This window comes from Haemorhous mexicanus, chromosome 4 (assembly GCF_027477595.1).
Source record: "Haemorhous mexicanus isolate bHaeMex1 chromosome 4, bHaeMex1.pri, whole genome shotgun sequence".
Classification (NCBI taxonomy): Eukaryota; Metazoa; Chordata; class Aves; order Passeriformes; family Fringillidae; genus Haemorhous; species Haemorhous mexicanus.
The window spans coordinates 38,268,570-38,291,049 of NC_082344.1; the positions used below are offsets into that span (position 1 = coordinate 38,268,570).

General features: G+C 37.4%; 1 protein-coding gene across 1 annotated transcript in view; it reads left to right on the forward strand.

Annotated features, from left to right (window-relative positions):
• Positions 1-16,157, forward strand: part of TLL1 (tolloid like 1) — a 125,786-nt gene extending 109,629 nt beyond the window's left edge. The window contains exons 17-21 of the mRNA XM_059844491.1: positions 703-828; positions 2,187-2,314; positions 7,020-7,233; positions 12,266-12,516; positions 14,151-16,157. Coding sequence (XP_059700474.1) covers positions 703-828; positions 2,187-2,314; positions 7,020-7,233; positions 12,266-12,516; positions 14,151-14,285 — 854 coding nt within the window. The 3' untranslated portion in view covers positions 14,286-16,157. The remainder of the gene's footprint in view (positions 1-702; positions 829-2,186; positions 2,315-7,019; positions 7,234-12,265; positions 12,517-14,150) is intronic.
• The last annotated feature ends 6,323 nt before the right edge of the window (positions 16,158-22,480 follow it).

Here is a 22,480-nt window from a genome sequence, read left to right on the forward strand (position 1 = left end):
AGCTCTTTTGAAGGATTATATGTTAATAAACAGAACTGCGTGCTACATTGTAGCTCTTAAACTAACTAATGCCAAATTCTTTTTTTTGCTTTCAATGAAATGTTTTTCTTTTTGTGATGGTCTATAATGTCCAGATTCATTAAAAGTAAAGCACACTAGCACTCTGCTGGGGAAAAAAGCCCAACTTATTAGAAAAGCTTATATGAAATCTTTCTCTTCTTACATGTTTAATGTGTAGAAGTTGAAGTCTTTTTTGATCTATGTGTCCCTTTCAAGATATCACCGTTAAATTATGGAATTTGCACAAAGCTGGAATTATATGTGTTGTCCATAAACTACACTACAGTTGTTTACTAAGATAAAACTGGATATTTATGAAACTTTTACCAGCTAGACCACTTGAAAGAGTAAAAGCTGGTCGATCTCTTTCCTCCTTTGTTCTAGCTTGTTTGTTTTACTAGTCCTCTTCTTCCTTAGGAACTAATGCTCAATTCCTAGAAAGATGAGACAGACTCTTGCCACAGTGCAAGGCTACAGGCTGAGCAAAGAGTGACCTAAAACTAAGACACCACAAAAGTGCCTCACTGGGAAGAGTGACTGTGCTGTGGCTTATCCTGCTCTGGCCTCAGGCTCCGTGCTTCTCTTGGTAGCAAGGTCTGCTGGGAGCTGTGGGCTCACCTGAGCTTGTTGTGTATTTTGTAGACAAGGATGAGTGTTCCAAGGACAACGGGGGCTGCCAGCACGAGTGCATCAACACTGTAGGAAGCTACGTCTGCCAGTGCCGGAACGGATTCGTGCTGCACGAAAATAAACATGACTGCAAGGAAGGTGAGCAGGGAGGCAGTGGAGTGGTTGGTTACACAACTGCCTCGCAGAAAGCTTTCTGCAGCTCTCCTTTCAAACAAAAGAAAGGAAAAAAGTTCTTGGTAATGGGGTTTTAGACGTTTGGGCTTAAACACAACAACATCCCTCCCCTTTCCCATCCCCTCCGTCCCCAGCATTTGTGCGGGCTGAGTTTGAGGTCCACAGGAATGAAGTTTGGAAAACTTGGGATCGTTGGCACAGAGTGCTACTTTCAACAGTTCTGTGAAGTGTAGAATAAATAAAGCTCTGATAAAGTATTTATCTAAGGCTGTATTAAACACAGGGATAGAGTTTCTGGGGAGAAGCCTGGTAAAGGTGTGATTAGCTGCTATCAGTAGCAGTTAGTGTCCTCACAGCCAGGTTGAAACCACATCTACCCTTTCTATGTTTGTTTTAGGTGACATATTTAGACAATCTTAAGTTCCAGTCAAAGCCCTGCACATCTTTCTTCCTCTTGGCTCTCTTGAGGTGTGCCTACCTTCAAGAAAACAATAGGCTTTGGGACTTAAGTAGAATTTAAATTCTTTGCAGATGAACCTCAAGTGTGCAATATCATGAGAGATGCTGTAATGTCTCAATGTTTTCTAGCATGGATTTAATCTGAGAGGCATGCCCTTTGAGAGTCATTTGCATTTACACTGGTTTTGGAATGCTACTTGCCTACTCTAAAAGGTTTTTTTTTCAAATAATTCTCTGATATTTAGAAAGCAAATTGAGATTGTTAAAAGTAAATACAAAAATGCCTTCTTTTAGTTCTGGGTGCTAGTGATTTAGTTGCAAAGTCAGTGACTAAGCTGCTCTTTGTGCATACTTACAGTTTAGTCTTAGCTGTTCTCACATTGTGTATATGTTTACCTAGAAACTGTGGTTTACAAATCAAATTGATTGCTCTATAGCTGCAGTGAAAATTATCAAGAAGAGAAAAAAATAAATTGTTTGAGAAATTTCTTTTGAAGCTAGTGAGATTTTCATATGGATTTACACATTTACTTGTATGTAGGATAGGGAGAATGGGAAAGTACTTGATTTAACATTTAATATTTATCTTATGTTTATTCCTGTATAAGATTTTTTCTGAAAAGAAGCCATCCATTGTAAACAACAGTGTGTGTTTCACAACAATCCATAAAGAGACGTGCTGGGTTAATGCTCTAAAGCACATGCCTGAGGGGGATAACATGACTGTGCACTCTGAAAAGCATGCTTACCCATCTTCCTAAAAATCCTTTCCACTTGGTGGCTGCCCTGACAAAAAAAAGTACTTTGTTGACTACTTCTGAATGTTGACCCCAGACTAACTGATGCTGTCCCTCTTGGCACAGCTGAGTGTGAGCAGAGGATCCACAGTCCCAACGGAATCATCACGAGCCCCAACTGGCCTGACAAGTATCCCAGCAGGAAGGAGTGCACCTGGGAAATTAGTGCCACCCCTGGGCAGAGGGTCAAACTGGTGAGTCTTTGCCTTCCCTTCCTTTTCAGCTTTTCTTCCATCAAATCAGCTTCTCAAATGACTGCTCAATGATATGAAACTGTTACTAAACTTTACTGTCAGTTTGCCATCCCAGAGGTAAACTATTTTAAAAACTTGCTGAATCTTGTCCATTTCTGGCCAACAGGGACTACTCAATATCATAGAGTTGTGATTTAAGTTTATAGTGATTGGAAATACTCTGTACAGCAAAGGCAGGAGGAACGCTTTCCTCCTGTCAGACTTTACTATATCATTGTTGCAACTCATAAAACTTGTGCAAATTTTTGGCAAATATGGCAGAGGCCATTTACACAAATTCCAATATATAGAAAAAGCAAGGTTTTGAGTTATGAGCAGTCCTCTACACACACCTTTTCCTGTTCTGTTGTTTTTTTGGTTTTTTTTTGAGGAGGAAAAAGGATACAAAAACCCCTGAGAATCTGGATTTCTCATTTTAAAGTGGTTTCACATTTTAACCTAAGTAGAAGAGCAGCCTGGAGTAGATTTGTGATTTTTGTGTCCAGCTGGCTGAGGACAGTGCTGGTGTCCAAAGACAGGCCTAGCAGAGCTTAGATAGCTTTGCAGGTTTACTGAGGTTATGTAGCCTCTGTACGAGGCCAAAGGCACAGTCCTGCCCATAGGGTTTTTGCTTTGAGCTCAGCCCCAGCATTTCTTCTGCAGCTTACTTGCAGGACAGCCACAACAAAAGCTGGCCTTACAGGTATTTAAACTTCTTAAATTGATTTTTCAACTGTTTTGGAGCAAATAAAGTTAAGGAGAGAGATGTCTCTGCTTCAGAGGTAGAAGCAATAGGCAGCACTCGTGCAGGGATGAAAGGTGTATTCCAATCTCATAACTGCTGGTCTTAGCAAACCCTAACCCCCTGTCCTGGTTTTGGCTGGGGTAGAATTAATTTTATTCATAGTGGCTGATATGAGCCTGTGTTTTGGATTTGTGCTGAACAATGTTGATAATACAGAGATGTTTTTGCTATTGCTAAGCAGGGCTTACACAGAACCAAGGCTTTTTCTGCTGGCAAGGAAGGTGGGGGTTGCCTGGGAGGTTGGGGGGAGACACTGCCAGGACAGGTGGCCCAAACTGACCACAGGGATATTCCAGATTATATGACATCATGCTCAGGATATCAAACCGGGGGAAGAAGGAGGAAGGGGATGGTATTTGGAGTGATAGTGGGGCCCATGTGATGGCTGAACACCTGCCTGCCCATGGGAAGCAGTGAATTCATTCCTTCTTTTGCTTTACTCATGTGCAGCTTTTGCTTTGCCTATTAAAATGTCTTCATCTCAGCCCACAAGTTTTCTGTCTTTCACACTTCCAACTCTCTCTCCAGTCCTACTGGTGGGGCAGTGAGCAAGCAGCTGTGTGGGGCTTGGCTGCTGCCTGGGGTTAAACCGCTCGTGTTACTGGTGCTGATGTGGGATTGTGTATTGATCCCTCTTTGCCAAAAGTAAAACAGTTGAACTGTACTGGAGGGGATGGTGGTGGAGAATGAGTGGAGCATGCTCTGTCCATTCCAAGGGTGAAAAATAAGTTTCTAATTCAGGCAGCCTTCTTGCTGCTGCTGCTTCTGAGCAAGTATTCTTCATACTGGCTGAATAAACTAAAACCAGACAGGTACAGGCATGTTGCTGTAAAAGCTTTTCCAATACTTATACCCACAGCAGGAAAAATTCCAACATTCAGATATCTTCAGCCAAATATTCCATGGTCTACTTTACAAAGAAAAGGGTTTTTTTTAATTGGCTTTTGCCAGTGGAACTGGAAAAATAGACAGAATTTTACTAGATAAAATTTTCAACAATACTTCCATGATTTAGTCTGAGTCTGCTCTTCTGTGCAAACCAGTAGGATCAATTACTAAATTCTGTGTGTACAATAACTTTAAGTTGTGTAGAACAGCAAGGTCCCATGTCAATATTATTAATACCTAATTCCACATTGGGTGATTTTTTTTTCTTTTACAGTGCGTTTAAGTTTACTTTTGATAGTTTTCTTGTTCAAATTGAAGAAGTGAATTAGTTACTTTATGGTAACAAACCACAAGAATTGTGAGGCTGTGCTGTCTTTTTTGAGAGGGATGTGTGTATAGAAACTAATGTTTGTTGTGATTGCCCTCACTCTGCTAACCATTGAAAAGTGTCTTCCTGAACGGGGTAAATTCAAGTATTTGGTGCTGTTAAGCCTATGAAAAAAAAGAGCATAGAACTTTTAACTGAAGCATGTAGATAAAGATGGCTTTGAAAATGTACATGGCAGAGAGACTGATTTCCATGAGCTAATCAGCCGGATGTTTATAAGAGACAGACTTAAGTGTCCCCTCCAGGCAGCTGTCCATAAGTGCCACCAACGTATCTACTCGGTTGAGTGGTGTAGATAGAAAGGGCTGGACGGTCAGAAGCTATATGTAACATTTCTGAGCACCATTCCCACTAAGGAGACAAATCACATGGAGTTAAAATAGTCATGGGGGAGTGGGAATTCAAAAGTATTTGTCCCAGGAAGAGAGGGTGTGATTTAATTATAGTACAAAATTTATTAGATCATTTGTGAACTCCGTTGGCAGGAACTATTCAGTTATGGTTAAGGGAAATTGATGTCAGTTCTCCTCTTTCAAAACCTGCAAGGAACTGGTTGACCTTTAAAAAACCGAGGCTGTCTTTGGGTACTTTAAAATGTCAGACATTTTTAGATTTTAAAGTACTGTGCACATTAAGATCTGATTTTCCTTTAAAAAGCATGTTTCCTTACATTCTCTTTGGAATTGCTAGAATAGATTGCTATACCCACAACAGATTTAGAAATTTTTCTGGTCATGTTTGAGGGACCCAATATAACATGTACTGTGCTTCTGCAGGCTTGGGAATCCCAGTGAGAAGTCAAATATTGAAAATAATAGGTGTGCCTTACAGTTCATAATGAGATATGCTTCCTGGAGAGGGTTGGTTCTGTTGGGGGTTTTTTCATGCTGGTGAGAAGTGTACAAAACAGATCTAATTTTCCTCTAAAAAAAATGAATTTCTGCAGGCTGCTCTTGGATCTTGCCTATTGCTCCCATTGATTCCGATTTGGCTTGCCTCAACACTGTGTTTAAGTAACTCCCTTACTGAGACTTAAGTCTCTCAGCTTTCTGGGGTTTTCTTAATCCTTCAGATTTTATTTTGGTATAAATGGCAACACATAGTTGGCATCATAAAAGTAGGATGGCTGACCACAATTTAAGAGCAGCAGGAGTGACTGCTGTACAGCTGTTTTCATTGCCTCTGCAGTTTCACTCCCTTAATGTAAACCCCAAACTTTCACAGTGAAATGAACCTGCATCCGCTGCATCACACAGATCTTCACATGAAATGAGTGTTTTTCTGAATATTGAAGTTTTCTGGGGAAAAAACCCTTTGTGTTAGCTCTTTAGGTCAGCTTTTAATATAAATCACCATTGCATTTCACACTCTCAGGGTTCCACAAGTGATTTGGTGGCTCAGATTTGTTTTGGTGTACCTGAGAGAATGCTTCATTGTGATATTTGCTCGGTATTTGATAGTTCAGTTCTATTCCTTTTAATTATTGTTTCTCAATCTTCTATTTGGTTTATGGGGTTTTGTTTGGGGCCTTCTGTTTTTTTTTTTTTTTCATAAACAGTCATCTACATGACTACTCATGGAAGGCTGTGTACTTGGTGGCTTTTTGCTGTTTTGTTGAACAAAATAGATTTTGAATTCCACCTTAAATTGTAGCTTACTCTATACAAAATTCACAAAGATGTATATTGCTTTCACAGTGTTTACATGATGAGAAATTACCAGATATTAAGCTTCAGGGTTGTTGAATTTAGCCCTGGTCGAAAAGTCTTATCTGAAAAATCTTAGCTGTTCCCTTGAAATAAATTTGTTTACATCGTTCTGGTCTTGGAAGACAATCTACCAGATCTGAAATGTGGGTATTAGTTGCATGTGTGTTAACAGTTTCTGTCAGGCATGGCATACACTTTTTAGAAATGCCTGAAGTTTGTTCTAATAAACAGTTAACACAATTTTGTTGTTTTTCACAATGCTTTTGCTAACAAAAATGTGACCTTAGCATGAAGGGTGAAGTCTGAAACATCATTAAGTTGTAAGAATAAAAAAATAGATTTCTAAATAATAGATTAGCAAATATAACTTTCATGCATAAACCTTCATGCAGAAAAGTCATTCTCAGAGGCTTTATTTGCAGTGTGATGTAGGTTTTAGAAAAGGGCGGGGGGGAGCCATTATGCTTTGCAGATGTTTCTATCAGTCCTCAACAATGCAAGGAACAGTAATTTCTGACTTTTTAGCTGTTTTGAATGCTCTGTGAAATTTGGAATAATCCTAAAAACAGTGAAAATTCAGCAGAAAGGCAGCAGTATTCTAGATTTAATATTCTCTTATAGGTAGTAGTTGTTATTAAGATGCTAATGCCTTTCTGTATAAAGGATGATGTACTCTTGAAGTTCAGTGTCAACTTTTATTCCAGTAAAAGTTTAATAAGATCAATATGTTATTCAAATCTATGGGCTTGTAGAAGCAGTAATGTTAAATCTGTCATTTTAACTGCATCCTTGTATTCTACAACATATTAACATATCTATTTATGTACCGTGTAAATATAGTCCCACAATGGGTAATTTTACTTTTCCTTCCCCTAGACATTCAATGAATTTGAAATAGAGCAACATCAAGAATGTGCTTATGACCACTTGGAAGTGTTTGATGGTGAAAGTGAAAAATCGCCAATCCTGGGACGCTTATGTGGCAATAAAATACCAGATCCTCTCATTGCTACTGGAAACAAAATGTTCCTCCGCTTTATTTCTGATGCTTCAGTTCAAAGAAAAGGCTTCCAAGCAACTCACTCTACAGGTCAGAGATCAGGATGTGTTTTTTACTAATAACTTACCCATTGCTCTTCAGTGGCAGATGTGCAGACTTTTTTGTTGTAGGATTGGGATGAGTTCACAGATGTAACAGCTGTATCTAATGAAGCCTTAAGCCCAGTAGGAAAAGTCTGAGATTGCAGAAAGTGTTCTCTAATTTCTAGATATTCCTTTCTCCCTTTCTTAGGTGAGAAATTAAAAGGTATTCAAACAGAGTCAAATAAGAAATGAGGTTGCTCAGGATTCATGACTTGAGATGATAAAAGATTGAATATGTTTTCACTGTATTTGTAATAACAACACTTAACTGGGACATCTGATGCACCTCCGTTACTTTCCTGTTCTAACTTAAACAAAAATCTGGGTTTTGTGTAAACAGATGTTTCTTTCCTGTAGTGCTGAAAAGGAAAGACAAACCAAAGAAGAATAAGGAAAAAACAACATTAAAGAATTTCTCAGGACTGTTAGAATATAATGTTCTTCATATTCACCATTCAATTTTCTTGTTTGGCAGAAGTCACTGAAGTTGGAAACAGTGGTTTGTAATTGCATTTATAGAGTTTTTGGGACATTGTCAGTGTATAGCTTTTTCCTGTGATGTTGCTTGGCTTACAGTGGCCTCTAGTGCTAAAGCTCTGAACATCCAGAGCCTGCAGTAAAACAAGAAGATTTGGGGCTTTTTGACCTTTATTTTACTCTTAAATTATAATGTCCTCTTTACTTCCCAGAGTTGATTCTTATTTATCCAGGCAATAAATAATTCAGAAAACATTTCATAAATATATCTTCTAGGGGATAAGTTTTAATGACAGCTAATAGTTATGAATAGAATTATCAAGGCAATGAGTTTTATTACATTGTAATAAAATTTAATAATATATAATAATATACAAAACATATTATATAAAATATTATTATATTAATAATATATTGTCTATATAATATATAATAATATACTATATAATTGTGATATTACAAGGTTGATGTAATATGATATTACCCAAAGTATCCATCAAGTTGATGTGTAATGCTCAGCTTAAAAATCCTCATATATATCAATGCTGTAATTTTGGGTTTTTTCCCTCCTGATTTATTCCAAATAATTCAAAATATTGAGTAATTTATTTTCCCTTTCAGAGAAGGACAGTAGACAACACTGTATGAAATCTTTGTGATCAGGGCCTTGAAAGTGAAAAGTTTAGTTACTTGTAATTCAGTTTGTTTTTCTTGTGAAAAATCCAATTTTACAAGCATGCAATGTTTTGTGTTCCCTACTACAGTAATATTTTCCCTTAGGTGCAAAATTGGATAGAAGTAATAATTACCCATTTTTAATTACCTGAGAGTATATAGTTAAAGGTCAGACCTCTTGCTAGGACAGGTGTTGTAAAACTGCTGTCTCATTTACTGTCCTCACTTTCAGTTTGCAGAACTGGAGCAGTCAATATGTGAAAAATGTACAGATGTACACTCCCTAAATGTACAGATGTACACTCCCTAAATTCTGAAGATTGCAAGTTTTGTTATGACCTGCTGAGTTTTATGTGCCTTAAATATGAAAACATTTATAGCATGGACAAGCATGTGCTTTTCTGAGGAAAATAAAATCTATCCAGTTTTTAAGAATGCAATAAAAAACTACAAATTTACCTCCTTGAGAGGACATTTACTTCTGTCAGCTGCTGTTGCACAGACTTCTCCCTGAGATGAGCCCTGGCACATACCTGGAGCTAGTGTTGGAATGAGGGGCAGCTCGGGTCTCACAGTCTGCTCCTCCAGCCTTGAGCCAAACACAGACTCTCTGTGAGAATTTTACCCCTGTGCTATGGGCACATGTCCATGAATAGATACCTAACAAGTGTATGGGCAGAGGATTGTAATTCCTTACTTCAACTTTTCTAGGAAAAAAAAGATTGATGGCGTGCAATGGAAGTAGACAGGGTTCTGTTTGGTCTTGTATACATGTGTAAACATTCAGGGGGTGCTGAGGAGGCTGCTCCCGTCACTTCTAACATGTTAGCAAAACTCACTCAGTGAAAGGACCTGGTCTATCACCAGACCAGAGAGCAAGTAGCTGGATTCTGTGCCCAGAGCTGTCTCTGTTGCTGCATTCTTGGCATCTTCACCATTTAATGGCCCCTTATTATTCCAGTGGATGCTGTCAATGATGATTTCCCTTCTATGACTCTTTTTGGCTTGAAGTGCTATCCAATTTCAAAATTTCCATTTAATATTTCAGAAAACAGGATAAAAATGAAGCAGCAAATACATTAAAGCTTAAAAAATAAACTGGCTAAAAAGGCTTCCTTGGGTGGAGCAAAACTTATAAAATGCTGTTTTGAAAGTGCAACGCAGTTTTAGAAGGAGATTCTGTCATATTTTCCCCTCTCAGAAAAGGCATAACCCATCCAAGAGGAATTCATAAAAATGCCCCTGACAGAACATTAAACATCACTGCTCAGGGAGTGATCTGTCTGCCCTAACTCAGGCATCTAGTTCTCCTGGACAGCTTCATTTATGGTGCCTGGCTTCCAGCCACTGCTCTAGGAGGTTGCAGATCTACTGTAGGTCCTATTCATATCTGTCAATGCTGGGAGGATGTCTCAAACAAATCTGGATATCTCAGATGTCACTCAGTTTAAATGCCTGTGTTGCTTCCAAAATAGCTGTAATAATTCAGTATGGGAGTGCTGAAACAAATTTGTAATCTTGTTTCATTAGTTCAGATGGTGTGGGTTTAAGTTTTTCCCAAATGTCTGGCTTGTTAAACAATCAGGAAACTACTGCTTGATTTGTTCTTATGTTTGTAAGAAGCCTAATTCCCCAGAAAGGTCATGAAACATGTGAGGGTTTTTGTGCCTTAGATGATCTAGAAAGAGTCTTTCACTGAAGGTACCAGATGACCATGGTTTTACAAGTTGGACATATTTCCTTACAGTCAGGAGCAAACACCCTGCCTACAGCAGAGCAGCCATGCCTGCACAATGGAAACCACAGTGGGTCAGCTCTGGTACCAAGGCCAAGCAAGCAGTGCTGCAAGGCTCTGCTCTGTGCCTGTCCCAGTGCACTGCCTTGTTGGGCAGGCTGGATGTAGGCTTCTGAAACTACAGCCTAATTCTTAAGAAACTGAAAATTTGGCTTGTAATTTCTATTCTAAAGTATGAGGCTGTAATCTGTGAGAGAAGGGCAGGGGAACAAGAATTGCCATTTTCTGTGGTTGTATGGCTAGAACTTTCCTTTAAGCTCCTGTCCTCTGTAGCAAGCAGAGGGAAGGAATGCAGACAGTTCATTAAATGTTTTCTTGTTTGCAGCTGTTTGGTGTCTGAGGCAGTGAGATGTTCCTAATGTTGGCAAGAGTCCAGTCAAACAAAAAATAAACCCAAAACAACCCCCTCTCCCCTCAACAAAAAACCCTCAAAACCCCCCAAAACAACAACAACAACAACAAAAAAAAAACCCAAATGAAATTCAGAATAGGGAGAAAAAACAGTAAATTAGAATATCAATGAAAAATAACTGTTTGAACTGTCTTTCTTGCCAATGTTTTATCATGTGCTCTTATTTGTTCTTTACGAGCAAAAAAATGAAATTTCAGCTTGATCTGATCATGCATAATGAATTACTTATAAATTATATTTCCTGGTTTTGTTCCTTCATTACCCTACTAAGAAAAAACCCATTCTCTATAAAAAGTAAGGATTTGGTCATTACCATTGTTAACTCTTAGCTAAATGTGACTCCTTGCAATATAATAGTGCAATTGATCATGTTTAGTGTGGGTGGAGTCCATGAAGTAAAATTCCAAGTGCCTCTTCACCAAAGCTTAGAAAGATTTGAATCTTGCTCTTTGTTTCAGGTTACTCTAAAATGATCAATCAAAAATTTCTACATATATTTAAATGCAGGTAAAATCATCTGTTTATTTATAAAAATTAAATCTAAACTTGTGATTCTCAGTATTTTGTTCAAGCTCATTTACACTTGATGTTTTTATCAAGTACTGGAAGAGATGATTTGTTCTTGATGAGAAACCAAAACAAAATTATTCTGTTTGCATTGATATCTTCATACATGTAAAGTAAAAAAGCCTGCACCCACCTTTTAGAAATATGATGCATTTTGGAAACAATGCATTTTCTTCTCTTAAGTACAATTTTTGTCTGTTCTTCATTGGGTTTTAATAACACTTTTACGTATTTGTTTTACACCTTATACACCTTTACACTAGAGCTAATTCATATTTAAATTCTGAACTCTTTGAGCAGTTATAAACAAACTCTAAAGCCCCACATCCATTTTGCAACTGTGCACAAATAGAGATTTTATGCTAAAATAATGGTTTTGACCAAAGGCAGGTATCTCCTGCCAAAGGCTTGCCTCAAGAACAGGCTTTCAGCTACAAGACATTCTCTGGTAGCAGCAGCTTTCTCCTGGCCCACTCTTTTGGAGAGAAAGGCCTGCCCATGAACTACACAGCAAACAAGGCAGCAATCTTTCAGTGGTGTTTAGTATTGAGCTGGCTCTCCAGGTGCCACGTTATGCTTAAAGCTGACACTACTGTGAAACAAAAAAGTTTTGCACACTTGACTACGAGTGTGCTGGATCTGATCCTCCCCTGTCACTTGAAAATGGTGTCATTAACTCCTGTAGAAGCACCACAGCAGAAATGTGGATACCCTTACAGCAATTGTCTTGCTGGCCACAGGAATCTTTCCAGTGCCTACTCAAAGACTGTCATACTGCTTAAGCCACATTCCTTTGGTGTTCCCTGCCTTTGTTTTTCACTAGAAAATTATGAACTATATTCAAGTGTCTCTAGTTATAAAAGAGAATTTATATCAGAAAACTCAGAATGATAGAGTTCTATTCATACTGTGTAGTAGTTCTCTCTCAGCTTGTTTGATTAACCTGCCTGCGACATTAAAATGCACTCAGCCTGAATGAGACTGGGCATCTATGGAAAGAAAACACAAATTTGCACCAAATAAGCTTCTTCATCTTTTCCCCCCTCCATTTAGAGTGTGGTGGTCGTTTGAAAGCTGAACTGAAGCCCAAGGACCTGTACTCTCATGCTCAGTTTGGTGATAACAACTACCCGGTTCAGGCGGACTGCGACTGGCTGCTGGTGGCCGAGCGCGGCGCCCGCGTCGAGTTGATGTTCCAGACTTTCGAGGTGGAGGAAGAGGCAGACTGTGGCTACGATTACGTGGAGCTTTTTGATGGTCATGATAAGACAGCAGTGAGACTTGGTCGATTTTGTGGATCTGGGGTAAGTAAATAGGTAGAAACTTTTTTTTATTTTTCCTTTCTACAAACAGATTAAGAAAGGCAGGGCAGAGGAAGGTGAGGGTCATGAGATTCAGTTACACCTCATTGTAAAGGTACTAGATTATCCACATCATATTTTAATGAATAAATTTGCAGGCTTGTATTACAATCACTCCCTTGAAATATTTTCATCAATAAATTCTTATATATTTTTTGACCAAAGTATTATAATGTTATGTTAAGCTTTAAGTAGCTGGCAGTGGCATGTCTATCAGCACACAAATAAAAGCTAGCAGCTTTTTTTCCTTATATAGAGGGAAATGCACCAGTGTTAAAAATTATTACATTAAAGTTCTTTGAATTGGAAAGAAGCCACATTTTAAGGTAGGAGGCACAGCTGGGAAGTATTTATAGTATGCTCATCAACTTTTAAGTCTGATTTGGGAAAAAAAAGTGCTCCTAACTTGAGTGATTAATATGAGCCTTAAGAAAACCATGAAATCCTATATGCATTCTGGCATGTTTTAACTGTAAGACATGAGGAAGTTGGCCAGAGGACACCCTGAAAATGCTGTATCCTATTTCTCATTTTAGACTTGCAGTGGTCTGCTGGCTGCCTGCCTTGGGAAAACTGGTGCAATGATCCCTCAAGTCCTCATCAATTCTTTATATATGTGCCAGTGCAAGCACACTTTGGTACATATACTCTTTGCCTAGATAAAAGGTTTCAAAGACTGCATAAGATGACAGGAGCTCTTAAGTATTTAATTATGTGTCACTTTTTTCAGCCTCTCAGCTGGATCAAACATCTTAGTCATACAGACAAGTTACCTGTAAACTGGCTTAAATCCTTTTAGTGCATTTTTGAACGCTAATTAATGATGCACAAAAGGTGCTTCCACTTGAGCTCTAGGGGATGTATTCTAAGGGAAATGCTACAATCTACTAATTTACACAAAACAATATTTTTCTTTGCAAGTTACTGTATTTTACAAGTAGAAGGGCAGTGAACTAGAAAATGGGCTGAATTATTTTCTCCTTTTGGGGGCTTGGGGTGGAAGGGTTGCACATTGATGATGGTGGTTTAGTTCAGATAAGATGTAAATGAATGGCTTCAGGTGCCACATAGGATCAATACAATTAAATAGAAGAGCTATTGAAAATAAAAAGCAAAATGATCCAAACTGGAGTGGGAAAAATATGTATGTTAGCACATATTGCCACCTTCTCAAACTTAGAAGAAGGATTTGGTAGTTCAGCTGATACTTCTGATCAATGTGCTTCACTAATAAAACAGGACATTGTGAAGGCTGTGAAGAATAAGATAGAAAATAGGTATTGGCCTCTGTTTTTTATCTAAATGTGTATGGTCTTGCCCAGTCACTTTCTTTCTCCAGCAGAACTAGAGAAAAACTAGGAGTTAGGTTATTTCCTCAGTCTGCCTCTAACCTATAACTGAGAGCACAATGAGATAGAACCGTTCTGTCTGCTGATGTCAGATGGCATTGTATCAGAGACACAGTGGAATTACATGATGAGGTGTAGCAGGAAAAGAGAAATAGTCATAAGGAGAAAAATAATGTATGACTACAGAATGGACAGATAATATTTTTTCTTTTTGTTAATTTATTTTAGCCACCAGAAGAAATTTATTCAGCTGGAGAATCTCTTTTACTTCACTTTCACACTGATGATACAATCAACAAGAAAGGATTTCATATACGATACAGAAGTATAAAATATCCAGATAGTGTGCACACCAAAAAATAACACAAGAACCTCTATGCCAGAAAAGAAGAGTGAGAAGGAAAGAACACACAGTGAAAAGGAAGAAAAGCATGTAATTTTTTAAAAAAACTGAAGTTATTAGCACAAATGATTAATATAAGTTCAGTTGAAATGCTGGCTTATAGACTGAAATGAAATAAAAGAAGAAAATCACCTATCCCAGTGGAATAGTCAAGAGGACGATGTGCAGGCTCTATACTTGACTGTCTCTGCAGAGCTTGTGAAAGGACTTGGCATGCAGGGAGAATAGAAAAGCTTTTGTTCATGGTCCAGTATTTGCTAGAACCGTGTGTGGATTCAATCAGTTTCTTTCAGGGGAAGTGACCCTCTAGATCATTCTTCCTTCTGACAATTGTATGGTGTCTAGAAGGAAAAGGAGCTCTTTTAGGTCACACACTCAAATACTGTCCTTCTACCTAGTTGCTTTGACTTTGAATCCTGCATATGGTGTGTACAAGGACTTGGAAGAAGGTATGAAATGGGAAGGCCTTCCTGCATTGTTCTGTATTTTTTACAAATTCACCTGTCATATCAGGTTATCAGTGTTTTGAAACTGGAAAATCCTACTTCTGAAACATAACTGATCTATAGAGTATTTTGTTTTACTAATGACTGAGAAGTCTGAACTGTTACATCAGTCATCAGTAGTGACCAGTCACTACCTGACTGAATTTTAATGGTGTAAGCATCTGAAAATGTTTGGTTTACTAGTTAAGTAAGCTATCTCCGATGATGTGCTCTTATTTTGCACTGAATATAGAAAGAGACTGAAATGAAAACCTGTCCTGAATCAAAATCTGTATCCATGAGAAAGAGAAATGGTCAAGGATCACCTGAAACTCCTCCTACTGAATTTTTTTTCAGCAGTACATTTGAAACCACTGCTAAGCTTTATTTCTTTGGACCTTTTTGTGAATGAGCTATTTGCCTGATTCAATTACTCAGAAATGAAGCTGCAGTAGTGTCCAAAAGACAAGTTTCCCAAAGAGGTTTTTGTTAGTTTTTTTTTTTCCTAAGAGTAAGACTATCCATGATGGCGAAAAAAGCAAAATGAAACAACAGACCCGGGATCTTTTTGATATCAAGTGTGAATTCCTATGGTGCTATTCCATGAACATTAAAAAGAAGCAAACCAAGAAGTTTTAGACTTTTGAGCCAACAGTTTGCAGATCATGAATGTCTCACTATACCTGGCTGCATCTGGAGAAGAAGGCTTTACTGCTCCAATGGAAAGTGGGTTGCAATGGCAGTGCTATTCCTGTGGAACAACTACTATTATTGCCTTAGAATCCTCGCACACAATCAGACAGATCTTCCTGTAGATACACTCCTAATTTGATAAATAATTTGACATCTCGAGCATCTCAGCATACACTAACAAAAGGGTCTTCAAGCAAAAGCCCCATCTGCAGAGAGAGATCATCTGCTGTAAATACAGAGACCTGCTTTTGATGTAGTTATGTTTCATTTAGAACTGAGATATTCTATGTGCTTTAGGCCATACATGGCTCTAGTCATAATGTATATGCATTATGTAAGTATTGTATGAATGAGTGCTCCAGGAGAGTGAGAGGTATTGTGTGGGTGAATATGGAATTGTTTCTTTATGTGCCAAGTTCTATCAGGACCCCTGTTTGACTGTAGCAACTTTTCTTTAAAGGCTTCATAGACAGATAACAAGAACTTCTAGTTTGCAAGAATCAAGTTTAAATGAAGTATTATGTTTCACTTACAAGAAATATTATTTTGATATCCTTTGATGTAAGTTGCTACTTAAATTAGCTTAGTTTTTGTTTCCTTCTATGAACATACGTTGGCACTAATAAATCTGACCTTTTTTTATAAAAATAAAAACTGAATGTCTGTATAGATCTCTTTGCTTGTTTTAACAGTTCTGTTACTACTCATATATATTTTTCTTTTTAGATAGCTGATGTGTGTGAAGTTCAAAAACGTAATCATTTCTGTGGTTTTATAATGCTGCTCCACTGTCTTTTTGGCTCATTTTTCAAGTTGTTTGATCAAGAAATGAACTACAAACATTTTCTCCAAGGTCTTTTACTACAAAGTTCAGGCAGAGATATTACCAAAGTTAAAAAAATAAAATGTGTATTCTTGATGTTGTTACATAATTTATCAGCTGGGTGGAATTCCAATGCTTGAATTTCTGAAAGAAAAGCAAGCAGCAGCAGAAGCAGTGTCTCCCTAGCATGGTTAATCAAAAGGCACTGGGAAAATCTGAGGCTGAAAGCAAATGCAAGTTTCCATGCTATCTTATTTTCCACTTTTCTGTTCTCATCTCCCCATAATATTATCTCTCTGTTTGCTAAAGCCTTCCTTTTTGCTAAATTTGGCTTTCTTATTCCCCTCAGGATTTCTCTAATGACCACAGAGTTGAGCCAAGATCATTACTTTTTGGAAAGGTTTCTTTTGTTGTTGTTGATTCATACAGGCCCCTGTATAAATCCTGCTGTCCTATATTAAATAGTGCAGCAGAAATGGATGGAGAAGAGGTTGGATTGGGGGCAACACGTTATGGTGTGTTTCCAAAGCCCTGTGGAAGGTGATTCTTAATGGTCATGTCAAAGTATTGCTTTTGAGCACAGTGTTGCTGAGCTTTTTTCACATGGAATATGTAGAAGTCAGAAGAGAGTAGTTGCCATAACTTTAAATACAAAGTTTAGTTTTACTTCTCTGATTGGTTATTGCTTTGTAGATCTCATGTGCTTCAGAGTGGTGAAAATGCAGAAGGTGTTCTTAATGATTGTCTTGCTGATAAATGGACCATATGGGTTCCATCTTCTCACTGGCCATGATCCTAGTCAGTGCCTCGTGGTGCTATCAGATGCTATTAAAAACACAGCCATTTACAAGTCCTAGGAGGTTTTTCCTGATGTAATGAAAAATGACATATGCAATGAACTCCTCCCTTATAGGGGAAGTATGCCTTATAACTAGCCTAACAATAAGAAAACAATGAAAAAAAATTTTTTTTTTTTTAAATTGTGAAAAGCAGTGTGGGTTATCCACATGTGCAGTTCCAGCTTTGAGATCTAGTTACAGTGCATTTACTGACAACATTCCCATCAGGGTGAAGATGATACTTGTTCTGCTTCCTATTGGACACAAACTTTTTTGACTGTGGCTAAGTCACTGAATTTAAATTACTTTTCCTGGAGCATATCATAAAGTTTTCTTCTCAACTACCTAAAAAGCTTCTGATGTGCTGAATATTATTCTTTAATGTTAAATTTAGCATAAAGTGTTATTTTTATGGAATGTACTGGTTTGCATGGCTGACAGGCTCTTGGAGAATTTAAGTCTGTGGCAGACTAAATCCTGTGATCAATATCACACTCAGATGAGAGGGAAGGTAAGGTATGTTTGTGAGAGGCTTTCCTTGTGTCCTTAAAAAACCCCCCCAAAACAAATAAAAGAGAGAAAAAGGTTAAAAGAGTAAAAGTCATCATTGAAAGCAGTTAAAATGGTTGCCTTACATACAAGCTGTGGAGGTCAAGCTGAAGTGAATAAAGCAAGGTAGGTGCACACACAGCAGATTTTCTGTTCTTTGCTGGCCTTTTGTTATAGTCTACAACATATTTGAGTAATATTGCCTTGCTGTGAGACCCATGAAATGATGAGTTGACCTAAGCATGGGTGAGAGCCAAACCAGATCCTTAACACAATATTGCAGCGTTACTTTTTCATTTAAAGCAGATTGCTTTTGAACCACTGTAAAAATGAAATTCATTGGATGGAAGCTTTATCCACCTGGGGAATCAGTTCTGCACTCTTGCTATGCTGTTGGGGTGCAAGTGGCACACCCAAGTTGTTCTAACAGAGGAAATTGTTGTTGACCTCACAGGCTGTGTGTGTGCTGCACCACCACAGAGAGTGGTCACTGCCGAGGCTCAATGGAACTTTTATAATTAAATGGTTATGTTCTGCCAAAATGTACATATCTCAGAGTTTAGAGACCTGATATGCAATTTCAGGAAAGTATTCCATCTTAAAATAGACCTGGCCAGTAACCAGAGGACAATTTTGCTTTGACTTAGGTCTGAAGTTGGGTCTAAATGAGTAATAGGAGGAGATGGTTTATATCACATTAACATACCTTATCATACAGATTGGCAGAACCTTACCAAAGGACTTGCTCTAATTTTTATTTTACCATAGCTGATTATGATTTGATTATTAATTGGCCAGTCAAAAAAAAAAAAAAAAAAAAAAAGAGCCAGAAAAAACAAAGTGCCTGAAAAAACAAAATATAAAGCTATCACAGATACAACTGCATTACATTTTAAAAAGGGAGTCTCTAAAGTCAGCACTGTTACTGGTATATTATTTTTTCAATGCATCCTTACTATTCTTTAAAAATGCTTTATGATGTGTTGCTGTCACCTACCTAGGGAACAGTTAGATGATTAATTGCATTGATTAGTGAATTTTTCAAACAGAGAACGGGAGGCAACAAAAGAAATGGCTTGTTCTGGTTCCTAATCACGTATATCTAGAGTAACCCATTTGTGAGAGGGGGTAACACTGGGCTATAGCTCTTACAGGATGAGGTTTTTTTCCCCTCTAGCACTATCAAGTATTTCTACTCTAAACTGTATACTTGGGACAACATTTTAATGTTACTCTGCTTGATTTAATTCAATTAATCAAAACAATAAGCAGCTGCTTAATATTGTTTCATGGAATTGGGATGAATGAAGTCTGATTAAAACAAAAAGAACAAAGGAAACCACATTTTAAAAGTTAGAAAATGTTCTCATTTCCTCTGATTTTTCAGTCTGAGTTCACAAAGAACACAAGCTATGGCAGTGGCAAAAAATATTTAGTGGTATTGGGTGGTCAGCAAAAGGAAGCATTAGCAAGCCTCAAGTCTCTCTGTTTGGATCCCATTTCTGAAATCGTTTTCCCTGGTTTTTATTTGTAACCTATCAAATCTCATATAATGCAAGATTAAGTGATATGACAGACAAAAAAACAGATGATGGGTTTTTTTTGTGCCTGTGAATGTCTTCAATAGCCTTCAGTTGCAGTAATTCTTGCTGTGTTGTTACACATCCTGGAAAGGATCCCTGAATTTATGCATGTATGTTAGAGGATGTTTACTGTGTGATAGCAATATCTGAAATACAAGGAATGCTAATAATCGTTAGGAATATAAATCTTTCAGAGCATGCTCAATGACCTTTCTCTCCTTCCACAGTAATGTTTTCTAGGGATGTGTCAGGTAAGTGTCCACACAATGAAATGCAATGAAGGGAAATTGTAGTGAAAAAGGAAAGATGAAAAAGACATTTTGGCTTGAATATGGCATGTCATTTTTGACGTGGAGTCAGATTGTTTAGAACATGTTGCAAGAATACATGTGGGAGTGAAAAAACGAATCTGAACAATACAATATTTAAGCTGAGTGTCAGGAGACCTCTTTAGTGTTAGAGACAGAATAGTTTCCCAGGGATGATGGTCCCATCTCTCAAATATCAGGAGCCATATCGTACAGCATGTTGACTAGTGGAGAGAGAGCAATTCCCAAGGGTGCCTTTCAGTTATGAAACTCTGCTCAAATTTGTGCAAAACATTTGCTATACGTTCAATTAATTAGATAATAACAACAATACACTTTTGTAATTGAAAGAAATGTAGCTAGTGAAGAGGAAAACACTTCTATTTCAATAGATAGAATATAAATATAATAATGACTCACATCTGCAACCTGGACATCTTGAGTAATAATTCTCAAGTAGAATATTAATATATAACAGGTGTTGACAGTTGTTTAGATGCCTCTACAGAATTGATATTCTGAAGAGCTGCAGGGACAAAAGCTGACTTTTTTGAGACATCTTCACCAATATTCTTGCCTTTCTTACATTGTTGCTATTTCTTCTGATGGTCATGAGACAAACAGTTTTAATTACTAAAATCCAGAGCCTTGACTATGTTGTATAGGAAGACCATACAGAGCTGAAAATATTATCTCTTGACATTTAAAGGGTTACTTAAAACTTCTAATTATTATGTCAGCAAAGGCAATGTTATCGTGAAGATATTGAATAAAACGTCTTTGGAATATTTCTAGCTAATCACAGTAGTAACTCAATTTTTATCCAATTAATGTGAAACTTCCTTGAGATTGCTGCACCATTGGCATAATACCTTTTCAAATGTGTATTTTAGAGCAGATAAATCCTGAATTTTCTTAGTCAGTTTGCCCGGCATAAAATTACGTTAGTGTTAATTTTAGTGTACAACTGTTTAAAGTATGGGCTGATTCATGATATCATTGGAAGGAGTTGTTTTGTTGGCTTTTTCTTTTTTTAATGCTACAAAGGAGGTTCTTAACACTTTGGAAATTTAGTGAAGGCTAAATGAATTTAATATGTGGTAACCCACCATTATGTCTGTTAATGGTGGGGAAGGGAGTGACACAAACAGGGAGGGGCAGCTCTCAATGTTGTTTACACAAAATCTGGCTCCCAAATTCTCTATTGCAAAGGGCATGTTAGTGTAATATTTATGTGTAGCCACCATGAAAGTTCTGCTGAGAATTTTTCAAGGTACTTTTGTTTCAGGAAGCCTTGAGAAAATATTGATTCTAATTAGAATAGCTGTATGAATAAAAATCAGACTTTTATTATTATATTTTCTTCAAATTTATTTTAGAAGCATTGATTCCAAGTCTTTCTTAGTGTTGGTTTGGCAGAACTAGGAATGAAAGGCTATTAGGTTTGTCTTTTTAAAAGATCCTTAGCCTGAGGATCTCCTTTCCTGAGGAGACAAGCAGAGAAGATGGTTAGTTTTCCCCTTGAAAAGAGAGTTGGCAATCCATACAGTTGCTGGGTTTTACCCAAAAAAACTTGGATAGTTTGTTGGATTCAGTGTATCACACTGAAAACAGTGGAAAAATACTTAGAAATATAAATTGGATTAAATTTGTTTACTTTATACTGAGACTATTTAACCAAAGTCAACCGGCAGCAAAGACGTTTGTCAGAAATAAGAATTAAGAAATAAGATGTGCAGTTGCCTCTCTTCTTTCCTTGAAAACAGCATATATCCTGTCTCTTTTGAGAAGCCACAAATTCACTGCTTTTATATAAAATCTCAAAACAAATGCCATTGCAAGAGCAAGTTGGAGAAAGAAGGGTTTTGAATCTCTAAGCTGCAATTGCTAAAAACAATTTAACATTGTCACAATGTGCCTTCATAAGGACCTCCTGAATCTGAAAATAGGATTTGACTACAGTGTAGAATGACTGAGGAAGAACAGAAAACCTGAAATGTTATGATAAAATATAAAATACAGTGGTATTATTGCTTCTGTGCATAAGGGAGCACCTTTATTTTTTTTATTTTTACTTTTGGTCATGATCTTCATAGATGTTTGCATATGAATACAGAAAATACCCCAGATGTGTCCTTTAAAATCCCTATTCTGTGTAAAATCCCTTATTCTGTGTGAAGTTGTTGAATGAAGAACAGCTGTTTGCATCCTAAATGAGATTGATTGTTTCAAGTGGAAAAAAAAAAGGACTCTGGAAATAGTGTTCAAGTGAAAAATGTATGCTATTGCCAACATCCCCAGTGCTTGATGTCCTTCCAGAAAGGAGGACTACAGTTGCCTGTTATGGCACTTCATTAAATACTGTGTTCTGATACAAGTCACCTGAGGAATACTTCAGAATTTGTTGTTCTGTTTCCCACTTCATTTATTCAAAGTGTAAGAAACACAGTGGAAATCAGACATGAGCTTGTAGCAAAATTTATGGTAGAATAACATCAGGATTGCATTTTGAAATGGATCCCTGGCATGAACAGTAGAGTTCTGAAAGAGACCTACAGTTACCCCAGCCTACATCACATCTTGCCTGTTTTGTATTTTGTCATATTTCTTCACTGAACTGAATTCCCGCCCAGAAAATCATTTATCAAGATGCTTTTTAAAAGTTGGTTTCATCTTTCCCACTAGCAATTTCTTTTGAGGGAAATTGTCTCTTCTAGACAATCATAATTAACTGCTCTTTAATTAGGCATGAAGAAGGGAGAGACTTTGTTTATCCTCATTTCAGCTAAATCTTAGCGGCTAACATGGCATAGTTTGTGACATTGTTTCTTTTGATTATTCCCAAATGGACTCTGAAATAAATTGTGAGTGCTTT